Source organism: Aspergillus nomiae (genome assembly GCF_001204775.2).
Source record: "Aspergillus nomiae NRRL 13137 chromosome Unknown contig00347, whole genome shotgun sequence".
NCBI classification, from domain to species: domain Eukaryota; kingdom Fungi; phylum Ascomycota; class Eurotiomycetes; order Eurotiales; family Aspergillaceae; genus Aspergillus; species Aspergillus nomiae.
In genome coordinates this window covers 12,835-35,599 of record NW_015378402.1, presented here as the reverse complement: position 1 = coordinate 35,599, position 22,765 = coordinate 12,835, and the positions used below count along the sequence as shown (strand labels likewise).

The following is a 22,765-nucleotide window of genomic DNA, read 5'->3' as shown; positions in this document are numbered from 1 at the left end:
GGTTATCGACATTCAAAGACTGAAGGATGTCGGGGGGGATCAGCCAGTAAGTGTGATGTTTGTCCAACTGTCGGACGGTGGAAATAGCTAATCCTGCTTTCTAGTCATCTGTCGATTCGCTTTCTTTCCATCCCCATTATCCATTGCTGTTGTCCTCGGGACCTGCTGCCACTCTATTCTTACATCATATCGCACCCTCCGCGGCCGCCCCTAATCCTCTTCTCACGTCATTTCATATTCGCCGTACACCTATTCACACATCTGCTTTCGCTCCCCCTATCGGTAACAAGATATTTGCTTCCGGTCTCGGCGATATTTTCATATATGGGACCTTGACACAGGAAAGGTTGACAAGGTAAATGCTCCGCCGACAGAAAAGAGGAACAGAAGTCCATGGAAAGATTTAAGCTCTCTCCTTGCGGACGGTATGTGGGGCTTGTTGGCACGTCGCGCAAGGGCGGTGGTCTCATCAACGTTCTGAATTCGGGTACGGCACAATGGATTGCACAAGTTCGCGTGGATGGCCAGGGAGGCGTTGCGGACTTTGCCTGGTGGGGTGATGGTGAAGGCATGACGGTCGTCAGTAAGAACGGTGAAGTATCCGAATGGGATGGCAGTTTGAATCAAGTGGTGGCCCGCTGGATGGATGCCGGTGCGGTAGGCACGACAGTCCTTGCTCTTGGAGGACGTTCCGGACGGACACAGTTGGGAGGCGACCGTTGGATTGCAATCGGCAGTTCTAGTGGAGTGGTTAACGTCTATGATCGTCGTGAATGGGCCGCAGCATATGCAGCACAATCTTCTTCGGCAGATAATAACACTCCAGCTATTCCACGCAACCCTGAACCCGTACGTGCACTTGACCAGCTGACGACGCCAATCAGCCACCTGGTGTTTGCTCCGGATGGTCAGTTCTTCGTAATGGCTAGTCGCTGGAAGCGCGATGCCTTGAGAATAGGTATGTCAAGCTTATTTTGCTTCCCTCCCTTCTGTTTTTACTAAGTTTAACGCATCCTAACCGTTACAGTTCATCTTCCATCCTGCACTGTATACCGTAACTGGCCCACGTCTAACACCCCTCTTGGACGTATCTCATCAGTCGCCGTCTCGCCCAATTCAGGACAGTTGGCCGTCGGCAACGAGCAGGGGCGTATTAGGCTTTGGGAAATCCGAGGATAAGCAACGACGAGCGAGGCAGAAGATCGTACATCATGTATATCTGTAAATAGAATACATTTGGATAACGAATTTAGTCCATTAGATTTCTTTGCCATGGCTCTCTAAGTTCAAAAGATAGTTTCTCAATCTCAGTCGCGCGACTATCTAGGTATACCTGGTTGTTCTCTAGACAAGTTGTCTTTAACTATTCCTCGATGAGGGTGTAGTAGAATATAGCAAGCACTAGGGCCAATCTGCTTCAGTATACGAAGGCAGAACGAATAGAAAGGAAGGAGAAGTCAAAGTTCCCCTTCCCCCCTCAATCTCGTGTATAGTTAGCCTATATCACCCACCACCGTAGCGCTGTATATACTTGCGCAAAGCTAACTCAATCGGTGGCCTTCCATTGGTTCTCTAACTAATCATTATGGAAGAGGGCAAAATTAGAATGCAGTTCATATTCGGCACTACCCTGTGAATGGGGACTACTACTACTTTGCTGTGTTTTACGAGAGCTCTTATAAAGCTCTTACTGGGGGTCCAGAGTGTGGCCCGGGGTATTGGCTGTTATTGTAGTTGATAGTAGGCAGCCGTAGTAGCGGTAGAAGAGGTAGCGGCAGTGGGTGCAGCTTGGCTATTACGAGAGTTTGCATAAAGATCGCTCTTTGCCCAGGGTAGGTGGCAAGGCTTGAATTAGTCCTAGTATAAAAGCTGCTAGTCATGAAATGGTCCTGGGAGACTATACCGCCCCCTGGGCATAAATTGGGTAGTATTATTGGGGGGAGTACTGCTAACTTCTCTCGTCACATTGGGACGATTCCGCTGTATTGAGGACGGCGCGGTGGGGTAGCAGGGTTCATAGTTGGAAGTATACAAGGGAAGAAACAGTCACAGAGTAGAATTGACTGATGATCTTTTCCAGTGGGCCAGATTAGAGTGATATTTAGCCATTCAATTCAATCTTGACCCCAAGCACTGAGTCCCAGATGCCGACATATTCTCCAGGTAAGGTAACGAGCAAACGGAGGCATATTTTGGGGGCATTGCAGCTGTTCCAAGGGCACTGTACTATCCTGATGGTGAGCAAGATCACGGGTCGTTCTAGTGGGAATGCCTCCATGCTGATAGCGGATGCTATTGTATGTCTTAGAGCCCCATATGTGAATCCCAACGCTGACTCAAGAGTGGCTAGACTCTTGCTGAGTCTTGGAAATATCCTCCAAGCACAAGACTGTTTAGTCCCAGAATCGTAGTTTGTTGAACGTAAGTTAATTCCCATATGTAAATGTGTGTAATCAAATAGTTATCTTTTGCCTTTTTTATTATACTCGCCTTTCCCGTATAAAAAACCCCATCGGTCTATGTTGTAAACCGAGCCATGTCCCTCGTGTTGATATGTTATCCCCTCAGAAAGAAAAAAAAAGAAATAAGAACAAGGACGTGATGATGTATCTCCAATGATTACGCCCGGAGTTAGATCAAGTCGACAACACCCACATATTAGATCAGACTCTGCATATCAGCCATATCCCGGATGCCACAGCTGATGCCTGCCTTGACCCGCTTCAATGTCAATGCAGCAATAAGAGCCGCTCCAACACCAGAGCCGTCTTCAGCAGCCATGATGACCACCTTGTCCTTCTCGTTAGGTGCCCAGTCCAAGATCTCGCGCAGAGCCTGAGCTCCACGGGCCTTGAAGTGGGGATATTTCGTAAAGACAGAGCCATCTGCGCCCACATGGCAAGACTCAATGTTCTTCTTCTTGCAGATGGCGGCCACACCACACGCCGACAGGCGAGCTGCACGAGTGCCGATCAACTCCGCCAAGCGACGGATCATTTCCAGCTCCTGCTGGGTGGCCTTGATGTTCAACTTGCGCTCCATAAGCTCCTCGGTTTCCTGCAAGTTCTCGTACGGATCCTCCTCAATGGCTGCGAGGAAGGACGCGTCCAGCAGATAAGGTTTCCGGAGCTGGGAGGTGTCTTGACCCTGGAAAATCAGACCAGGCCTCGTCTCCAACAGATCCAGGAGAGCCAGACGGAATATCTCTCCCAGATAAAGACCTGCGGTCATCTTCTCGAAAGCTTGCTGTCCTGGGCGAGGAGAGTCGCGGTCGATGATGATGTCGTACTTGGTGAGGGGCAGAACAACGTGCTCATTGTCAAAGGCACCGTACTCGCAGTTGATGGCTACAGGCATGTCTGGGGGCAGATTCTTGTGTGCAAGCTTGGGAACCGAGCCGCAGTTTTCCATATAGGCAGCGTTGACACCAGTGCCGAAAATACAGCCAATCTTCATGTCTGAGTCGGTGTAAGAAGAAGCGATCAGGGTGCCAGTAGTGTCATTAATCAAAGCAGCAACCTTAATAGGAAGGCCCTGGGCTAAAGTTAGTCATCCGGCTCTGGCTCAATTTCCAGAAAACGTACTCTTTTCTTGAGGATTGCCTCCAATGGGGGCACAACATCATGGCCCTCTACTCCGTCAATGTCGAATCCCTTGGTCCAACGCTGGAGAACACCATGATCAATGTAATCCTGTGTGGCAGGATAGGAGAAGGTGAAGCCCAGTGGTAGTTTAGACAGTTCCTCATTCTCGTGGTGGGCTTCAATGAACTGCTGCAAACAGTCCGCAATGTATTCCCACAGTTCCTCCGCGGTGCCCGTCTTCAACTCCTCCGGCATACGGTACTTGGACTGGGTTATGTCGAAAGCGCCCTTCTCTTCTGTCAAGGTGATCTCACAAACACGCAGGTTGGTGCCGCCCATGTCCAAAGCAAGGAAGGTTCCCTGCTCGTCGCCATCAGGGAATCCCATGACCCAGGTCACATTCATGGGCTGCGGAAATGAATTAGTCTTTGGGTTATGAGGGGCAAGGTGAAGTATCCAGATAAGAACTCACAATATTCCCCCCTCGACGCTTAGACCTGATCCGCTATCGATTAGCCTTCAACCTCCATCAGCCGAACGGACCAGTTGAAACCCACCCTTTTCGAGCTCTTTCACGAAATGGTCCGCAATCTGCTTAAGTTTGGCCCTGTCCACGGTAAAAACGTCCTCGAATTGCTTAATCTGCTCCAACAAGTTCTGGGGGAGCTCATGCATCGATCCTATAGACGGGATGCCGATTAGAAGCCGAATCGGTAAACCCGTGGCGGGGCATTGCTGATAACAAACTCACCCTTGCGGGATGGGGGGCGTTTGGGGCCAATTCCGACCATTGTGATGATGTTAGTTGAGAGATTAAGGGGAAGATAATAAAATGAGGTCGGTAAAAGTGAAGCGCGAGATAGATGGAAGGTTAATAGGGAAAAGAAGTGAAAGAGGGAGTTGTTTGGGGAAGGTTAAAGAGTTGAATGATATCAGCGCCGAGCGTGGGGCGGCAGTTGACCCTAAAATACGCATCACCAAGAAAATTTAAGACCAGAGCCCCGCAAGAGATGAAATCATGGCCGGACCATCAACTCACCGGTCCTTATTTGGGTATTGTTTCTCTCCAATTTGACTAAAATAAAATTAGTTTTATTCTACGAACCCCCCTTCCGTCCCCTTTTTATTCGCGTTGACTTTCTCATTCATGTTGTATGCCACACCTCCTGCACCATGGTAGATACCCCGCGGGTATTCAAACTCTCCGCATTTCACCTCCAAAGATCGGTGAAGGGCCAATTCCGTGACGTATCATTTGACAGGTTAGGGCTACAAGACGCTGTTGGGTACGAAGAACATCCATCATTGACTATAGAAAATAAATTCCAATTTAATACCGCCGTTGAATTAATTCCGTTCCTTCTCACCCGAAAAAATAATAATAATAATAATAATACTAATACTAATAACAATGACAATAATCGCAATAAAGGAACCGGACAGTCACAGGTCAATGGATCTCTCTCTCTAGCTCTCTCTTTTCTTTCCTTTTTTCTTTCTCCTTTTCTCAGGAAAAGGTAAAAACGACAAGATTAAATCAAACAAAACGGACCCGTCAGAAAGTCTAAACCATCAAGCCACAAAATAAATAAATAAACATTACCACAACGCCATCCACTCGAGCCACCAATGCATATGGTCATATGATTCTACGTCTAAATGGCAGATGGTTTCTTCTCTCGCGCTAAATGGGGGAATACATGTGCCAGGCCTTCGTAACTCTGTCGCCGCTCCTCGGTTAGAGCCTTCTTCTCTATGCCATTACTATGCTGGTCTAGATTCTGCCGCACTCGTTGTTGGTAGGCATCTGAGATACCTAAAGTGCGGTCAACCTCTTTGGTAAGGCGCTCTATTTCATCTCGCAGACGCTCATCTCTTGTCTGCGAAGGAGTGACTTCCGTATCTCGGGTTCCCTTATCCGGATTCGTGCTCTCCCAGAGCGATTCCAGTTCCTGTTCCCATCCCAACGCTCGGGCGAATTTCCTCACCCCAGCATCACAGTCTCCTAGAAGAAGGACGTCATCCGGTCGAGACCCCATTCCACCAACGCGCTCCATGTTAATGAGCACGCGGGGTGCCCCATCCCGACAAAATGCTGGTAGGCTAGCGAAAGGCTGCACGGAGAGACTAGTGCCCATAACAATGCAAAGGTCCGCCTGTTCTGGAAGCGTCCGGTTAAGGAAGAATTCCTCCGGTAATGCTTCGCCGAAGAAAACAATATCCGGTTTCACAAGCCCATTGCATTGGGAGCACCGAGGTACTTCACCCTCGTTAATGGACCGCTTCATCAATTGTTCGGGATATTCAGCCTTGCAGTCGATGCAGTGCTGGTTTGCAAAGCTCCCATGTGCCTCAACGATCATATCCCCAGGCACACCTGCCAGGCGCTCGAGACAGTCGATATTCTGTGTGAAATGCTTCATCAAAAGACCCTTGTCGTAGAGCAACTTGACAAAAGAGTGCGCAATAGTGGGTCGATATCGGCCGGGGGCCAGCTCCCGCGCCAATGCGTAGAATGGCCGCGGATTCTCCCTGAAAAAGCTAATGTCAAACACATCTTCAGGATCCGTCAGGTCAAGATGGGCCAGATTAGCATAGATTCCCGTTTCTGGGGAACGAAAATCGGGAATGCCCGCCGAGGTGCTAATCCCAGCGCCCACCTATCGTAGACCTTGTCAGTCGGAATAGTGGGGGGAAGGGAAAATTCGGGGAGGGTTACCATCACCACAATTTGGCAGTCATCCTTTGCTTTGATATATTTAGCAACCGCCTCAAGGGTCCGAGCTTCTAGCGCGGACGAAGGGGTATCTTCATCTACCAAGGTCGACGGTTCGTTGCCCATGGTGCGAGGCAATCGGCCGGAATTGGGCCTGGCGGGTTGATGTCGGGGTCTGCGGTGGCGCCCAATGGTGACGAAGAAATTGTGAAGAGAAGTGGACGAGTCAGAAGAGGCTGGGTAAAGTCGGGGCTTTGTTAGATCACTAATGATCAAGGTTGATGATTTCCATTTAACCTGGCGGAAAGAAAATTGTATGGGGAAATAATCTTGAATGACGTCGAATCGACGGTTTACCCGATCGGGTCTTCTCTATTCATGCCTGAGGCATTAATACTTCACTGTGAATTTTTTGACACTGCTTGGTCTGAAAGCAACCCAGTCCCTTTCATTTACCGCCTTCCTCTTCCATCCTTTCAACAACATGCCAGATTAACCCCATTTCACTCCCAATTCCCCTGTTCCCTTTGGTCAGTTGCTCGTTCGCAACTGCCGTAGTGGACAATGCCTGAAGCCAATATCGGCGATATCAATGGACATGCGGTGGCCTCGTCTCCTTCTCTAGACTCTAGCAGGCCTTATGCGAGCTCCTCGTCCGATATCTTCAATGCCAGCTCTCTCGCAGAAATTAAGGCTACTTTATCGCGCCTTCACGAACAGGAGACGTCGGTCACAGCTCGATTAGATGCCCTCGTCGCCTCTCAGAAGGATTTTTCACGTGAACTAGGTCGATTGGATTTGCTCCGTGCGCATCTCGGCTCCCAAACCACCACCACTCGATCCATCAGCCATGGCATGCTCACAGAGGCCGCGGCCACCGCAGAGAGAATCTCAAGCGCAGTCCGCCGCCTGGATCTGGAAAAATCTCGGGTAAAATCTACTTTAGATGTGGTGGAACAGGTTTCTGAACTCAAGGCCTGTGTGCTAGGAGTCGCGGGCTCCATGGGTGCCCCGCAGGATTGGGAAACAGCAGCCAGCTATCTGAATCGGGCATCCAAAGTCCCACCAGAAGTTGTTCATGGAGCTTTCGCGGCTGAGATGGTGCCTACGGCGGAAGTTCCGGACCCGCCAAATGTAACCTTGGATAATGCTGCTGAATCCCTCTGTGGCTTGTTCTTGCGCGAATTCGACAGGGCCGTCAAGGAGAGCAATGGCGCCAAGATAACGCGGTTTTTCAAGTTATTTCCTCTTATCGGCCGCTCAGATGTTGGCCTTGACGTCTACGGGCGTTACGTATGCCAGGGTGTGGCGTCACGAGCGCGATCCAACCTCAATGCTGGGGCAGGAACTCAAAGCCAGGATGGCTTCTTTTACGCAAATGTTCTGACCAAATTGTTTGAACATATCGCTCAAATTGTTGATGGTCATGGGGGACTGGTAGAGCGACATTACGGTCCGAGAAAGATGAACCGAGTTATTGAGCGACTACAGCTTGAGGCAGATGTCCAAGGCGGTATCATTCTCGACACCTGGGGTGATGAGAGGCATGTGGATCGCAAGCTGACTGACATCAAATCATATGCATTTACTTTTCTAGTACAAAGCTTTCTACCTCCTCAGCGCAGTGCCACACCGCGGTCGAACTCCCCTGCAAACCGGGATGGGGCTTCAGCGGCTGAGGATGAGGGTGTTGACATGAAAGAGATCGACGGAATACTAAATGAGATGGCAGTTATGCTAGGTCGTTGGTCACTATATTGCCGATTCTTGGCGGAAACATGCAATGTGGGTCATAAGTGAGCCTTTATCGTTTTTGCCAGCTAACGTTCATAGACTCCTGACGAAGACGACAAGTCGTATACGCCGCCTCAATTCCTGCAGCAATCCACTTTATCGAAAAAGGTCAATGACCGACTTATTTCTCCATTTAATGCCATGACCACCTTCTTCTTCCGCCGGACAGTTGAGAAGGCATTCCAGCTGGATGAACAGCCCACTGGTCTGACATTAAACCCGCAGAGGCCACTAAAGGCTGACCCGCCATATATCACCTCGGCCGTCGATGACATCATGTACATAGTCAACAAAGTCCTACAGCAATCACTTGCAACGTCACAAATCGCGGTAGTTACTAATGTTGTGCCGACTCTGTCTCGTGTGCTAGGGTCAGATTTCATTGGAATGACACAACGGAAAATGCGGGATGAATGCTATCCGAGAGCATCAGTACAAGGAGCTCAGCCTCCGGAGCATCTGATAGTCTCTTTTCTAGTCTTGGTCAATAATCTGGATGTAGCCGTTGATTACATCCGACGCATTGTCCAGACGCATACCGAAACCAGGAAGACTATAACTGGTCCCAACGGGCAAACTGAAGAGACGGACCAACTACATTCCCTCTTTCCTATCACTGCAGATGCCAAGCTCGCAGCGCAGACGTTGCAAGCCCTATCATCATCTTTTGAGTCTAAGGTCAACGACCTTCTGTCCGATGGCATTCAAGTCGTGTTCAACAACGTCATCAAGCATCGCCTGCGGCCCATTTTAGCAGACGCATTCCGAGATATTGATTATCAACCCGGAGGTGACAATGACCCCACCAGCACTTCGTACCATGAGTACGACCGTGACGAGGATGTGGATGATACTGCCAGCCGTGCGGAACTTGTCCGTCCGCGTTTTGCAGTCAGTTGGGCTGAACTCCTTGTCCCAATATCTCGTATACTTACGGCGTCTGCCTTTGACCGTCTATTAACTATCACGGTGGCTTATCTCTCCCGACTTTTGGAGAAGCGACTCTGGTCGTATCAAGGTCGTGTCAACGCACTAGGCGCCACACGACTAGAACGAGACATCTCGGGAATTGCTAGCGCGGCAGTGGATGTTGGCGGCACGCATGGCGCACCAGGAAGATACCGCCACCGGGAGGCATTTGCTCGCTGCATGCAAATGACGTTAATCATGGGCATGGATGACGACGAATGGGAGGATGTATTACGTGGAGGCGAGACAGCGAAGTAGTCGAGAAGCTGTCCCGAGAAGAACAGGCAAGGGTTCGAGGAATGGTGAGACGACAGAACACTCAATACTAGCTTAGTGGCAAGCTAACTGGCGTCACTTTACCAACGAGTATTTTAATATTGTATATTCCTCAAATATGTTTAAGCACTGCAAATAACTTTCAGACACTTTTATAGAACAACTAAATATTTCTCTTTCTCAATCCCCCTTTCTTTTCTTACATCTTCTGGTATTCTGCTACACTATCATATATTGATGCATAGTAGTTGAAGAAATATATGGAAGAATGTTATCGATTATTCTGAACCATCCAGGGATTATCTCTGCTTAGAGACCCTATCTAGGCTTCCTTGATTACCTACTTCTTTGTTCCTCATTCCTTTATCTGCTAGATCAAGCCGGGCATACTTTCCAAACCAGTAATAGAGTGAATAATTAGGCAGCTATATTCACAACAGCAGTAGTACTAGAAGGTGTTCTTGAACAGGCAGCCAACGCATTAAATTAGGGTTAGGGGCTTACCACGGGTAAGGGATAAAGATTGCCGATCGACGTACTGACTTGATTTTAAGGGTTGAATAGATAGATAATTAATGTCATTAAATAACATTTTTCTGACAAATCTATGCATGTGGTATCCGGAAAGATAAAATCCCCCAAGCAAGCTCTAATTATATACAGATGGAGACACACGCTCATATCAATCCTAAACGCCAGTTCCAACCAACCCCAAACCACAGGTATCAAATACAAGAGAAAATTCTGGCTCAGCCAAAATGGTTAAAGCAAAGAAACGCACGCTGGATATCACGGAAAACACAAAATCATAGAATGGAACAGATCCAGAGTCCTGGCACATTACTGTGCTTTCTCATCGTCCTCGACACTAGGCGGTATTGATCCCTCGTGAGCGGGATGTCGTTCGGCAACTTGACGTGGCGCAGGTGCCATTGCTGGCGCAGGTGCCGGTGCTATCTTTATTTCATGGATTCCGGAGTCGCCTTCGCTGCAACCACGACTGTCAATGCCAATGGGAGTGTGGCCATCAAGCATCATTTCGCTGTGCTCCCCGATGCCGTACCGAGCGGCAGCGGGAATATGGTGGCCATCTTCGAGCTGGTCATGTTTCTGAGGGGTCCATGCAAGATAGTCACGACGGACTTCGACGTAGTCGTAGGCGAACTCGCCAAGCTGGTCGTCGTCCATACCGAGCAATTCGGCTTCCTCGGAAGCTCGCAGCTTCAGGCCAGGGATTGCGTTGATGGCGTAGGCAATGATGGCAGACACAACGAAAGCATAGGCGGCTGAGGCGACAATGAAAGCGATTTGAATGTAGAGCTGCTTGTAGTTGTGGATCAGCCATCCACCCATTCCGCTACCAGTATTGACTCCGTCCAGCCCTACGATCGCATCGTCGGCGAAAAGCGCGTTGAAGATAAGACCGACAATACCCGCGATGCCGTGCTCAGCTAACACATCCATGGAATCGTCGATACGAATCCAGTATTTCACTATAAATCCAGTCAGTTTACTATTTTTTGGCTGGGACATCACAAATAGAACTTACCCTTTGTAGAGTAGTTGCAAACAATACCAGTGACTATACCCAGAATCACACTAGCCCAAGGGGTAATGAAGCCCGATGCTGGGGTAGCTGCAACCAGACCGGAGATGGTACCAGAACACCAACCAACCATGGACCATTTCCTCGCTAAGCGCCAATCGAGAAGGACCCAGCTAATGGCCCCAAAAGCCGCAGTCAGGTTGGTATTCCAGCACGCCATAGTAGCACGAAGATTAGCTCCAAAGGCTGAGCCACCGTTGAATCCAAGCCATCCAAACCACAAGAAAACGGTTCCGAGGAGAATGAGAGAGACATTGTGAGGGCGGAAGTTCAACATCATACGCTCCTGGCGACGACCAAGCACCATTGAATAGGCGAGTGCGGAAAAACCGGAACCAATCTCGACTGGACCACCACCTGCATAGTCCAACACACCATATTTCATTGCCCAGCCATTCACATTCCACACCCAGCAAGCCAAGGGACAGTATACAATTGTAGCCCAGACGAACACAAACACCATAGCCGGGAGCAAGCGTCCGCGTTCGGCAACAGCTCCCATGATAATCGCAGCAGTGACACCACAGAATTGCATCTAATAAACACTCGAAGTTAGTCATCTTCGCCTATGTGGGTAGGCCCAGAAACTAACCTGATAAAAGGCATAGAGAAGATTGGGCACAAGAACGGAACCGGGACTTGGATCGGCCAATGTCTTCATCAGGCCGAAGTTACGGAGGTTCCCGATGTATCCGTTGGTGGCCGTAGGCGAGAATGCAAGTGAATAGCCCCAGAAATACCACTGGAACGTGACGACAGAGAAAGAAGCCATACAAGCCCAAATCATACTCAGGGCTGATTTACGACGAGCAAGACCGGAGTAGAGGAAACCGAGACCGGGAATCATGACCATGACCATGGCGGAAGCCACGATGATGTACGCTTGATCGCCGGATTGAAACCACTTGTTCACATTCTCCACCCCTGGTAAGATAATTAGTCTTAACGAACAAGAAAAATCCGGGATATTTGTTGTTTAGAACATACTGGAGTCGCCACCCAGCTCATTGGTCGCCAGCGAGTCATAGTTAGATGGGGCTCCAGTCCAGTTGTAAGATGCATAGTCAGGGACGAAAGGCGCTTTAATGTCCGACATGTTATATACCAATTCTTTGCAGTTCTGTATGAAATCTCGGGTTCAGGCACGCGGTGCCGATTATTTCTCGTAGCAGCGCCACCGCCTGGGAGCTGAAAGAGGGCGGATGGTGGGTGTTGATGGGAAAGAGACAGTGATACAAAAAGCTTCGGTTGTGTGAGGACGAGGGAAGAAGCAGGGGGCTCGTTTGTTGTGTCTGTCAGTCGAGTGTCTCACCTTCTCTCTCGGGAGGAATGCAGGACAGAATGGAAAAGAGAGAGAGGAACTCCGCCAGGTTGTGTATGTGTGTGGAGAAAAAAACCGCCACGGGGGCGGAGATGTTGTAGTATATAAAAGCAGGCCGAGCGTTCTGGAAAAGATACGGCCAGTGGGTCGGCAAGTGGACGGGACGAATTTGCGTTTGCAAATCTGAACGAGTCAATTGAAAGATAAGTCCAGGCCTACAGTGAGCAGGTCACCACTAGGGCGCGATAATTGATCGGCACGGATTCCAAGGCCAAGGGTAAGTGGGGACAGTTGGAAAGAGAAAATGGGCCTTTTATTTGTTATGCCCAATCAATCCATCAGTCAGTCATTTACATAAGACTTGTTGGAAACTCTGTTCAGACGGCGTTGATAAGTTGAAGGATGTAGATAGATAGTGTTTATACGAGAACGCGGTCAATCAGAAGAGATAGGACAGGACAAAGAAAAAGAAAAGGAAAGGAAAGGAAAAGGATCATCGAGCAACCTAGCGAGGGAGGCGCGGAGAAAGGGAAAGGCAAGGTAAATGATAAATTGAGTGGGAAAAAAAAAATAATATAATAAAAATAAAAATGCCAAATACTCTGTAGTCAGAGATAACAAGATGTGAGAAATCGAATGGAATAAAATAAACTCAAGCTTACAGTCAATCGACGGATCCTCACGATTCTCCAATCAAATCACCCCCGTTCATGAGTATGGGAATCAGACTTTAAACACCAACCTCGTTTCAATACCTTTTTTTTCTTTTTTTTTAAAAAAAAAAGAAAAAAGAAAGAAAAAAGAAAGAAAAAACTGGCTGTCCATCTTCACCTTGCTCCATTGCATCTTCTGATGCAAGTTCAACATCACTTCATGAACCATTCATCTGTTGGTGGCAAATGGGGTTGTCTCTCTTTTTTCTTTTTTTCTTTTCTCCTTTTTGCCCTAAAACGTGGCGAAGTGTGTAAACATAGTACAGACTAACTACTAGTTAGTTGATTAGTTCCTTTGGTACCCTAGGTAGCAGAAGTAGCATCTGAATGTCCTTTCTCTTCCTCCCCCACGGGTAATCGTCAGGGTCGCTGACAACTTCTTTTATCATGATCCACAGTTCATATCACATCCAAGATGAACCGCATCTCCTGATCAATAGAGGCCCCCTCTTCAGCCTAAACATCTCAGTGAGTCTCTATCGGGGCACTTGGCATTGGTTCTCTATAGAGTTTGGCCGAGACCGAAATAGGCATTGCGAGGGAGATGTGATGATGCTGAGATGAAACCAAGCGATACGGAGCTGAACGCTCCGGAGAGAGGCGGAGCAAGCTCCTACTCAGAGAATGAATGGGCTCTGGGTGTTTTATATATACTTGTAGACCAGATGATCTATACACTACGAAATGCTGCATATATCTATCTATCCGATTCTGTGTTTCTCCGTACCTCCAGCTATCACTGATAACGTCCAGGCCTTTTAAGGGTCTGGGTTATATCGGGCATTCGTCCTGGAATGCCTTGACGCCCAATCCTCTGGTTGGTATCTGACGAAGGGATCCATCCGCCAGTGATGAGCGGAGCCTAAGGAAAGACAAATAAAAAAAATGCAGTGGCCCTTATCATCCCCGTTTCTCTCAACTCATAGTTATCTCCCGAATGATTGGCTATGAGGTCCCGATAAGGTCCTGGACGCCACCCTCCCGCCATGTGGGGCCTCTGCATCCGGTTCCGGCCTAGTCTTGGCTCTTCAGTCTCCATCGTACTGATAACGTCCACTTTCGGCCAATGACCGCTCGGTCGGTTCCTCGACAGGCTCCCTCAATCACCCGAATTCACTCGGGAATTTCAGGAGCGATGCTTCGCCGACTAAGAGTACCATCCCGAACCGATAAGAACCTCCGGAGGAATTGTTATCTAGCTGGGGCTTGGCTGTGAGGAAGAGATATTAGAGGCGCCTCCTCAATGGTCCTCAGGGTACGGAATAAAAAGTCCCCCACTAAGCATGCTCGGATTATTCCTTACTAGGTAGTAGTACTTTGTAGAGCTTCTTGGCTAACTTTCTGTTTATGTTATGTCTGCAAGTCTTTTATTGAAGAGATTTGTCCCCATATTATGGAGAGATGGAATGTATATAGAGTACATCTTTGGTGTATTCCTAAGGTCTAATCCGCTCCTCCCTTCGTGGCAGTAACAAATACCAATATTGCGGCGCGTTTGCTTGTGTGTGTGGGGTTCAGCCTCCCGGCTCAATCTAAATCCAGTGATAGGTCTGTTACCCTGTGGGCTCCGGCCAGCTAGCCTTAGCTTTCCCACTATCTGGGTAGCTTAAATTATTAGCACTACTCCATTTTCCAGTGACTAACGGCCAAACCAAACACCCTATCCGCCCATCGTTCTCACAAACTCGCTCATGAGTCTCTTTTCAACGCTTAAAATTCGTACTACCGGGGCCCGTCTTCGGATAGTTATCACTTGAAGATCCTATGTACCCCATGGGGGTCAACAGGCCAGGCAATAGTTGAGAACGGTGGGGCTACACTATGTGGACTACATATATTACATGCATGTGATCAGAGCAGGCAATGTCATAGTCATTCCATACTACTTGTGTCAGCTGCTCATTGCCCTTCCTGCAGGCTAGGCTTGGTGTATCCCACTATGATGTCTCGATATGATGCACCTGTGTTTCACCCGTGGTCACTGATTTACCCTATGGATGCCCGTGGGAACTAGAGATCGCTACTGACTAGCTCCCTTGTTCCACTCCTTGCATGGCCCGTATGCTGAAGTTGCAATGCGACTGGGGAAGCGCTACCTGAGGGATATATGCACTAGTTGGACCCTAACTGTCTATTGTAGTGCCCGTGTGACAGGGCAGGGGGCTCCGTGGAAGCTTTCATCTTAGCATGTCTAGATTTAAATTTTATCGTTATCCATTGTCTGGGACTCGGGTGTGGGGTCCATTATATATACCTTATGCGTTGTCTTGCATCGTCGACCCTACCAGCGTACTCACACCCACTGTGAATATATATATATATACCGCAGGATGACTGTGCAAGGTGGGGTACAATGCGCAACACGATAGGATTAAGAGCTCATAATATACCCAGCTGTAGACTCCAAGATACTAATTACAATTTTATACATACAGTGTTCTTCTTCCGGCCAAAACATTGATGATGGTTTTTGAATGTGACCATGGGCTACCGAGTAAAGAGGGCGTTTACCACTGAGAAATCTATTTTCCCTGTGTATTATAAAAAACATGATAACATTACCAGTTGGCCGGCTGGCCCAATGGCAAGGCGCTTGACTACGAATCAAGAGATTGCAGGTTCGATCCCTGCGTCGGTCAGTTTTTATTATTTTTTATTTTTTAGACCTGTACATATTTATTTAACCTCCCCTATAACTTGTATCCCTCTCCTTCCTCTCTCTATCAAACCCGTTGACCAAAACAATGTTACTCCGCACAATATACGCACTTTTCAGGTGTCTCCCAAGAATACTAATTCTCTATGATGCCCCCTCTATGACAACTAGTGCAAAGCGTATATCAACCCGGCCTTAAACATTTACGCTGTATCCCACCCCAACAGCCTGCCGCCGCTTCACCGATTGGTAATATTTCCGGGCCTCGTCTACCCAAAACACTGAACTCGAAATACACAATAGCTTGAACAAATGCGCCAGATTGAGCGGCTCCGTCTGAAAGACTCGCTGCAGGAAAGGCAGATAAATCACACAGGCCTGTCCGGCAAGTGATCCAAGTACGGCATAATTGAACATCCTGTTCCCGAACAGGGAGATCTCGCCACGAAGCACCGACTTCCCCTCGCTGCGGCAAGTCAAGGCGTTGAACATGTCAAAGAGCACAAAGCAGGTGAAAGTCATGGTTGTGTCGTGGGCCGTTACAACGCGGGAGCGTTTGCCTGGGTTCAGCTCGTCGTCGACATCGCCCATTTCGTAGACGTAAATGGCAAGCGTGCCCAGCATAATCATCAATGCGGAAGTTAGCACCCGTTGAATGAGAGGCTTCGTGAGTACCCGGGCTGTTCTGGGTCGTGGGGGTCGTCCCATGATTGACGGATCAACGGGCTCTACACCCAAGGACTGCGCAGGAGGGCCGTCCATAAGAATATCTGTTGATGAATGTCAGCTATCAGCTGCCAAGTGCTCGCACATGACATTAACTTACTGATCCATAGGATCTGCATCGGATTCAGCGGATTCTTGAAGCCAAGAGTAGTGCTTAACAATACAAGACTCAATGCAGCAACGCTGGTGCTTAGCTGGAATGTAATGAAGTTCTGGATATTGTAAAAGATCCCTTTGCCCTGTTCAATGGCCCGCAGGATCGTGGAGAAGTCATCGTCCGTCAAGATCATATCTGCTGCCTCCTTGGCAACATCCGTGCCCAATTTACCCATCGAGATACCGATATCTGCTTTCTTGAGGGCTGGTGCATCATTCACACCATCACCCGTCATGGCCACCACATCTCCTCGGGATTGCAAGGCACGTACAATCTTCATCTTGTGGTCAGGGCTTGTGCGAGCGAAAATGGAAGTAGACGATATGGCCTGCGCCAACTCCGCGGTGCTCATGCGGTCGATCTCCTCACCAGTCATGACAGGTCGCGAACCGGCTATATCACTGATTGGCATTCCTAGTTTCTTTGCAATCGCAACTGCCGTGGTCTCAGCGTCTCCTGTGATCATGATGATGCGAACTCCTCCAGCCATAAGGCGCCTGATGGATTTGTGAACATCCTTACGGGGAGGGTCGTTCATCCCCACAAGTCCTGCAAAGACCAGCCCGGTATATCGGCCATCATCTTCACCCGGGGTAGCTCTAGAAACAGGAGTGCCTGTCCTGCTGCCAAAAGGTCGCCCTTTTGATGTATCTCGCACTGCTCCACTGGCGAAAGCGAGCACCCTGAGACCCTCTGATGCCATATGCTCAGCAGCGTGCCTCACTGTTTGACGTCGCGGCTCATCCAGTATAACTTCGCGTCCATCCTTTGTAAGATACGTATCACAACGCTTCAAAACTTGCTCAAGAGCACCTTTAATGTATGCCATATTACTTGACTCGCCAGTGCCAGTGCCAATAATTACACCCATCCATTTGCGCTCAGAGCTGAAGGGAGTCTCGGCGATGCGGGCGCTGATGCGGTCACGCACATCATCCTCCCCGAACGTGTCCAACAAATCCAGGATGGCAACGTCGGTTGGCTGGCCAACCCACCTACTCCTAATGGTTCCCGGAGCCCTATCATCGGTGGAAGACAACACTGCAGCAGAAGATGCGCTGGCAGGTGAATTTGCATGCACGCGCGAAAGTCTAGCGTTATTAGCGATATTACCGACACGAAGAACGGTCCGAGCTGCAGGCCCAGGCGTTAGTGAACTTATGTCGTTATGCACCTCGAATGGCTCCGGGCAGTCAAAATGCCACATCTTTGTGACTGTCATATGGTTGAGCGTTAGTGTCCCCGTCTTGTCACTGCATACAACATTCACAGAGCCGAGAGTCTCGACGCTGGGGAGTCTTCGCATGATAGCCCCCCTCTTGGCCATGCGCAGCACGCCCAAAGCAAGAGTAACTGTCACGATAATAGGAAGACCCTCTGGAATCGCAGCGACTGCAAGTGAGACACCAATGGTGAACATATCAAGGAGCTTTCGGCCTTGTATCAATCCTATGACTACAATCAACCCAATGACACCAAAGGAGATATAGCTTAATTCTTGACCAAGACGGTCCATCGACAATTGAAGCGGTGTGCGTGGGCTCTCGATCTCCTGCAAAGAGGCTGAAATACTGCCAAATTCAGTCTTCGCACCTGTTCCTATCACAATACCCTGTCCATACCCCGACCGAACCAAAGTTCCCATAAATGCAATGTTGTGCTGCTCATTCAAGCGGATATCAGCGCCTACAGCGCCACTGGCTGGGGCGTCGTAGAATGGAGATCGGGGCGGAGTGACAATCTTGGGCGAGTGTGTCGCCAGAGCCTTCGGGCCGCGAATTGCGTCTGGCGATTTAGCAACCGGCTCATTCTCACCAGTCAGGTTTGATTCATCAATGGTCAAATCAGTGGCTGCAGTAATGCGTATATCCGCCGGAATACGGTCTCCAACTGTAAATAAAACTAGGTCACCAGGTACTAGCTCATTCGCCGGAACAGTAGTGGAAGCCTTGACAGCGGCAGAAACTGAGCCCGGGCTCTTGCTTCGGAGATCTTGCAGCTCGAACTCTCCACTGGTAGCTGTAGGGATCGAGCTTCCGATAGGAGGGGTACTTGAGAGAGGAACGTCGCGTATTAAATGCGCATGATGTGGCACCAGGCGGCTCAAGGCCTCCAAGGATTTTTCCGATCGATACTCCTGAATAAATCCGACGGTAACAACGATGGTTACCGCGAGAGTGATGCTTACCGCATCATCAAGATTGCCCATAAAAAGAGACTGCCGCTGACGCCAGAAGCAGTAGAATTAATGTCTCCCGGAATTGTTTAAGAAACCGGAGCCACAGAGGCTCAGGGTCTTCGTGCGGCAGTTCGTTGGGCCCATTTTGTATTAAACGAATCTCAGCTTCTGCAGGAGTGAGTCCGTGGGTAAGGGACGTCTGTAAGCGCTCAGCTGTTTCCTGTGGGTCTAATAGAGAGTAAGTCGACGTGGATGTCTAGTTAATGAACTGAAAGTTAGCGGCTGGATGCCCAAAGGAAGCCAATCGAAAGCGCGAGCGCGGCGCATATCAGCTAGATCTGCCTTACAGCGAGACTTACTGAAGTAGACGTGTTGGAGGGTACACCTGTCGGAGTATATGACGGAGGTCTCAAGTCGGGGGCCTGAGCATTATGCAAAGGTAGCGCAGGCGTTGCGGACCTTGACATCTCTCATACTTTTTCTGTCCAAAGACGTCCTGCTAGATGGGGCTCACAATGGTTATCATCCCGTCGGGATCAAGGAGAATGTCGAGGTGGACAAGATTTTGCGATGGCAAAGAGGAAAAAAATTACGTAGAAGCCACGTTCTCAGACGCGATTTCGGCCGCAGGTGTATCGAATAATATGGGGGGACTAAGTGGAAACCAGACAAGGGCCGTACAGCTGGTTCAAGAAGAGACAAGGCTAGACCTCCAGGTCCCACCAAAGACGACGCTCTTAGGGAGAGCCGTGTCGATCAATGTTTGGATGTTGAATTAAAAACCAACTGTCGTTCTTAATTACGGAGAGAACATATTGTATGCAGACGCTTGTCATTGTTCCTAGCGAAGGGGTTACTCTTGGCGGTCACGCGCTTTAGTGTGGGTGCACTATAGCCAATGTACGGAGTACTACCTGGTATGCTATGCGCCTACCTCCACAGTCGCCCACACGTAAATTCTTTGGACTGATACTGCAGGTGACTCGATCACCCTAAATCTGTGGATTCCACGCCGGTCCTTCAGGTATTGAAGGGGAGGCAGGACTAGTCATCATTGTTCATGCCAGGAATATACTGCTTTTGTTCACCGCTCCCATGATATGAGAAAGCTCCACCAGGTTAGGAGCGGCTTTGTAAAATAAAATATAAATTGCTTGGTACGGAACTCAGTCAATAATTCCTCGATGGTCTAACGGTCATGATTTCCGCTTGTCATCCTATACGAGGAACAAGCGCGGGAGACCTGGGTTCGACTCCCAGTCGGGGAGTATTTTTTTGTTGAAGCCTTTCGAGGCTATATATATACTTCTTTTATCCCTTTCACTGATGAGGAACCTTAAGGAGTTAAGGCGAGGCTGATTGATTGTCAATCAGGCCCTAATATACTATACACAGTATAGACAGCCCTGGGGCCGTATTTGACAATATTAACTTGTGTAACCAGAGAGTGACCTAATACCACGTGACCCCAGCCACGCAACTAAACGCCCAATCAGCATTGCCTATTATCCCAGTGCTGCCCGCCGCAACCCGTTGCCAGTGGAGGCTGCCCATCAACCCGCCCGCTAGACGCGCCCTTCCTCTCTTTCTCTTGTTTCCCTTCCCTTGCGAAAACCACACCAGAGTCATCGCAATCCACCCAACCACCCCTCCTTTCCTGCACCCCTCTTTAGCCTTCGGACTTGGTGGATTTCTTTTTACAGCGATAATTTTTCTCGTCAGATATAGTATCTATCTTACCGTCTCCGGGTTTATAACCCCTTTAGGCCTTAAGGGGAGGAAGCATCAGTTGCCGATCTTTTTGTTTTCTGGATACAGCGCGTCATCGCATTTGGGTTGCCAGGGACTTCTCGCAAACCACCCCGCGTTAGGCGGGCTTATACCCCTTGGAATAACCATTTCTAATATCGCTTGATACACAACTTCGTGACGCCATGTTCTATTCGGAGACCCTTCTGTCAAAAACCGGGCCGCTGGCCCGCGTTTGGTTATCGGCTAACTTGGAGCGCAAGCTTTCCAAATCGCACATTCTACAGTCGGATATCGAGAGCAGTGTCAGTGCTATTGTCGACCAAGGACAAGCTCCAATGGCTTTGCGGTTGAGCGGTCAGTTGTTGTTAGGTGTGGTCCGGATCTATAGCCGAAAGGCACGCTACCTATTGGATGACTGCAATGAGGCTCTCATGAAAATCAAAATGGTATGTTCGGGCAAATGATACTGTTTCCACAAATGACACTAAAGAAACAATTCCTAGGCTTTCCGCTTGACTAATAACAATGACTTGACAACCACTGTTGTTGCCCCAGGAGGTATTACTTTGCCAGATGTGCTTACAGAGTCGGACCTTTTCATGAACCTGGATTCTTCTTTGCTCTTACCCCAGCCGCTCAGTTTTGAGCCGGAGGGGAAGCGCCCAGGAACATCGATGGACTTTGGAAGCCAGCTCTTCCCAGACAGTAGTCTTCGGCGCTCTGTGTCACAAGAGCCCGCGCGCCTTGAAGACCATACTTTGGTTGACCTTGACTTGGGAGAGGATGATACACCCTTGGGGCATGACTTCAGTATGGAAGTTGGTCGAGATGCGCCCGCACCTCGTCCTGTCGAAGAGGATCTTTTTAGCGATGCTGGCAAGTTCAACGATGTTGACCTGCCTCTGGACCTTGGCGAAGATGATTACCCCCTGGACAAGATGGACCTGGCCAACGAGGGCCCACAAGACACTCTTCTGCAGGCGGACGATACAGCCATGGATCTTGGTGATGACGGAGACCTGGCATTCGAAGCCGAAGAGCGCAGGCTCGATCGCGACTCAATGAGCGTTCTCTCAGAGATGCCAGACGCAGACATGGAAAGACTCCAGCAAGAGCAAGGTGAAGATCAGGACGAGGTAGAGGGAGAGGCAGAGGATGATATGACTGTCCAACACTCGCAGCGCACGAAGCGACGGAAAGTTATGACCGTGGAGCTCGATAAGGAAACTGATTACAAGGCCCATATTATAAAGGGTTTGCAAGCGGATCGCTCCACTATCCTGAAGCCGACGTCCTTCTTACCCCGTGATCCTGTTTTGCTCACTCTCATGGACATGCAAAAGAATGGTGACTTTGTGACGAATGTGCTAGGAGGAGGTCGCGGACGTGGGTGGGCTCCAGAACTTCGTGACTTGCTCTCCTTCGATGCTATTAAGAAGGCTGGTGAGCTCAAGAGGAAGCGTGATAGCGGAATTGCAGACATGGAAATCGAGGCAGCTACTGCCCCTGCTTTGGAATTTGGCGAAGAAGATGCCATCGTACCGATCGATGAAGGTGTTGGTCTTGACTCAACGCTTCATCAGCGGTCTGATATCGAATTTCCCGGCGATGATGACGATCAAGGTTTGCATATGAGCGACGATGAGGGAATGAATCATCCCCTGGAAGAGCTCGATGACACTATCCAACCTGCGGACAGTGGCCCTGTCTCCGTTGGTACCAAGCATGCTGTTCACATTCTCCGCGACTGTCTCGGTGAATCTGCAGTGGAACAGAAGAAGAGCGTGAAGTTCCAGGATCTTCTACCTGAACGCAAGGCATCCAAGGCGGATGCGACGAAGATGTTTTTTGAGGTTTTGGTTTTGGCCACAAAGGACGCCGTCCAAGTTGAACAACGTCCCGATACCGTTGGTGGCCCTCTCAAAATCCGTGGCAAGCGTGCTCTCTGGGGTTCGTGGGCTGAAGAGAGCGCCAATGGGGAAGTAGGCACTCAACCTTCCCAGGTGGTAGTTTAGCGCGGTGCGCCAACTTCAGAGATCAGGACCTATGGAGGTGTCAGGTGTGTATCTGTACAGGACATTTTGCTCGAGTGGCCGATTCTTACTCGTTGTTGCTTCTATCCTCTCCTCTTTTCTGCTCCCTCTTATTCTTTTCTTTTTTTGGGCCGGGGTTCCCTTGAGGGCTTGTTATCTGGATGCGGGAAATTATTCATGTAATGAAACACTGGTGTCATGGAGTTGTCTGTTCGGATTGAAAAGGTAGCTATTGAATGACTGTTTGGATCCTCGTTCCAAAGCTGGAAAGTTGGTATTTTCC

At 49.2% G+C, this 22,765-nt stretch overlaps 7 protein-coding genes across 7 annotated transcripts; 3 read left to right on the top strand and 4 right to left on the bottom strand.

Moving 5' to 3' along the window:
- Positions 1-393: 393 nt before the first annotated feature.
- Positions 394-1,179, top strand: ANOM_009271 (WD40 repeat domain-containing protein; the record flags this gene model as incomplete). The annotated part of the gene is made up of 2 exons (XM_015554527.1): positions 394-958; positions 1,028-1,179. The coding sequence occupies 2 exons, from the start codon at positions 394-396 to the stop codon at positions 1,177-1,179; spliced, it is 717 nt and encodes a 238-aa protein (XP_015403345.1).
- Positions 1,180-2,658: 1,479 nt separating this feature from the next.
- ANOM_009270 (putative hexokinase Kxk) lies at positions 2,659-4,375 on the bottom strand (the record flags this gene model as incomplete). The annotated part of the gene is made up of 4 exons (XM_015554526.1): positions 2,659-3,534; positions 3,585-3,992; positions 4,128-4,264; positions 4,336-4,375. 4 exons carry the CDS (start codon positions 4,373-4,375, stop codon positions 2,659-2,661), a joined length of 1,461 nt encoding a protein of 486 aa, XP_015403346.1.
- An 864-nt stretch (positions 4,376-5,239) lies between these two features.
- On the bottom strand, positions 5,240-6,534 carry ANOM_009269 (SIR2 family NAD-dependent protein deacylase; the record flags this gene model as incomplete). Its single annotated transcript, XM_015554525.1, has 2 exons — positions 5,240-6,244; positions 6,304-6,534. Coding segments are annotated over 2 exons (1,236 nt in total), but the record flags the coding sequence as incomplete, so codon positions are not given.
- Positions 6,535-6,864: 330 nt separating this feature from the next.
- Positions 6,865-9,321, top strand: ANOM_009268 (Golgi transport complex subunit COG4; the record flags this gene model as incomplete). The annotated part of the gene is made up of 2 exons (XM_015554524.1): positions 6,865-8,085; positions 8,134-9,321. The coding sequence occupies 2 exons, from the start codon at positions 6,865-6,867 to the stop codon at positions 9,319-9,321; spliced, it is 2,409 nt and encodes an 802-aa protein (XP_015403336.1).
- An 858-nt stretch (positions 9,322-10,179) lies between these two features.
- On the bottom strand, positions 10,180-12,079 carry ANOM_009267 (ammonium transporter; the record flags this gene model as incomplete). Its single annotated transcript, XM_015554523.1, has 4 exons — positions 10,180-10,832; positions 10,889-11,480; positions 11,538-11,869; positions 11,933-12,079. Coding segments are annotated over 4 exons (1,698 nt in total), but the record flags the coding sequence as incomplete, so codon positions are not given.
- A 3,751-nt stretch (positions 12,080-15,830) lies between these two features.
- On the bottom strand, positions 15,831-19,164 carry pmr1 (Ca(2+)/Mn(2+)-transporting P-type ATPase PMR1; the record flags this gene model as incomplete). The annotated part of the gene is made up of 3 exons (XM_015554522.1): positions 15,831-16,405; positions 16,462-18,742; positions 19,045-19,164. 3 exons carry the CDS (start codon positions 19,162-19,164, stop codon positions 15,831-15,833), a joined length of 2,976 nt encoding a protein of 991 aa, XP_015403340.1.
- A 1,170-nt stretch (positions 19,165-20,334) lies between these two features.
- Positions 20,335-22,464, top strand: ANOM_009265 (kleisin alpha; the record flags this gene model as incomplete). Its single annotated transcript, XM_015554521.1, has 2 exons — positions 20,335-20,895; positions 20,953-22,464. Exons 1-2 carry the CDS (start codon positions 20,632-20,634, stop codon positions 22,462-22,464), a joined length of 1,776 nt encoding a protein of 591 aa, XP_015403339.1. The 5' UTR covers positions 20,335-20,631.
- Between the last annotated feature and the right edge of the window lie 301 nt (positions 22,465-22,765).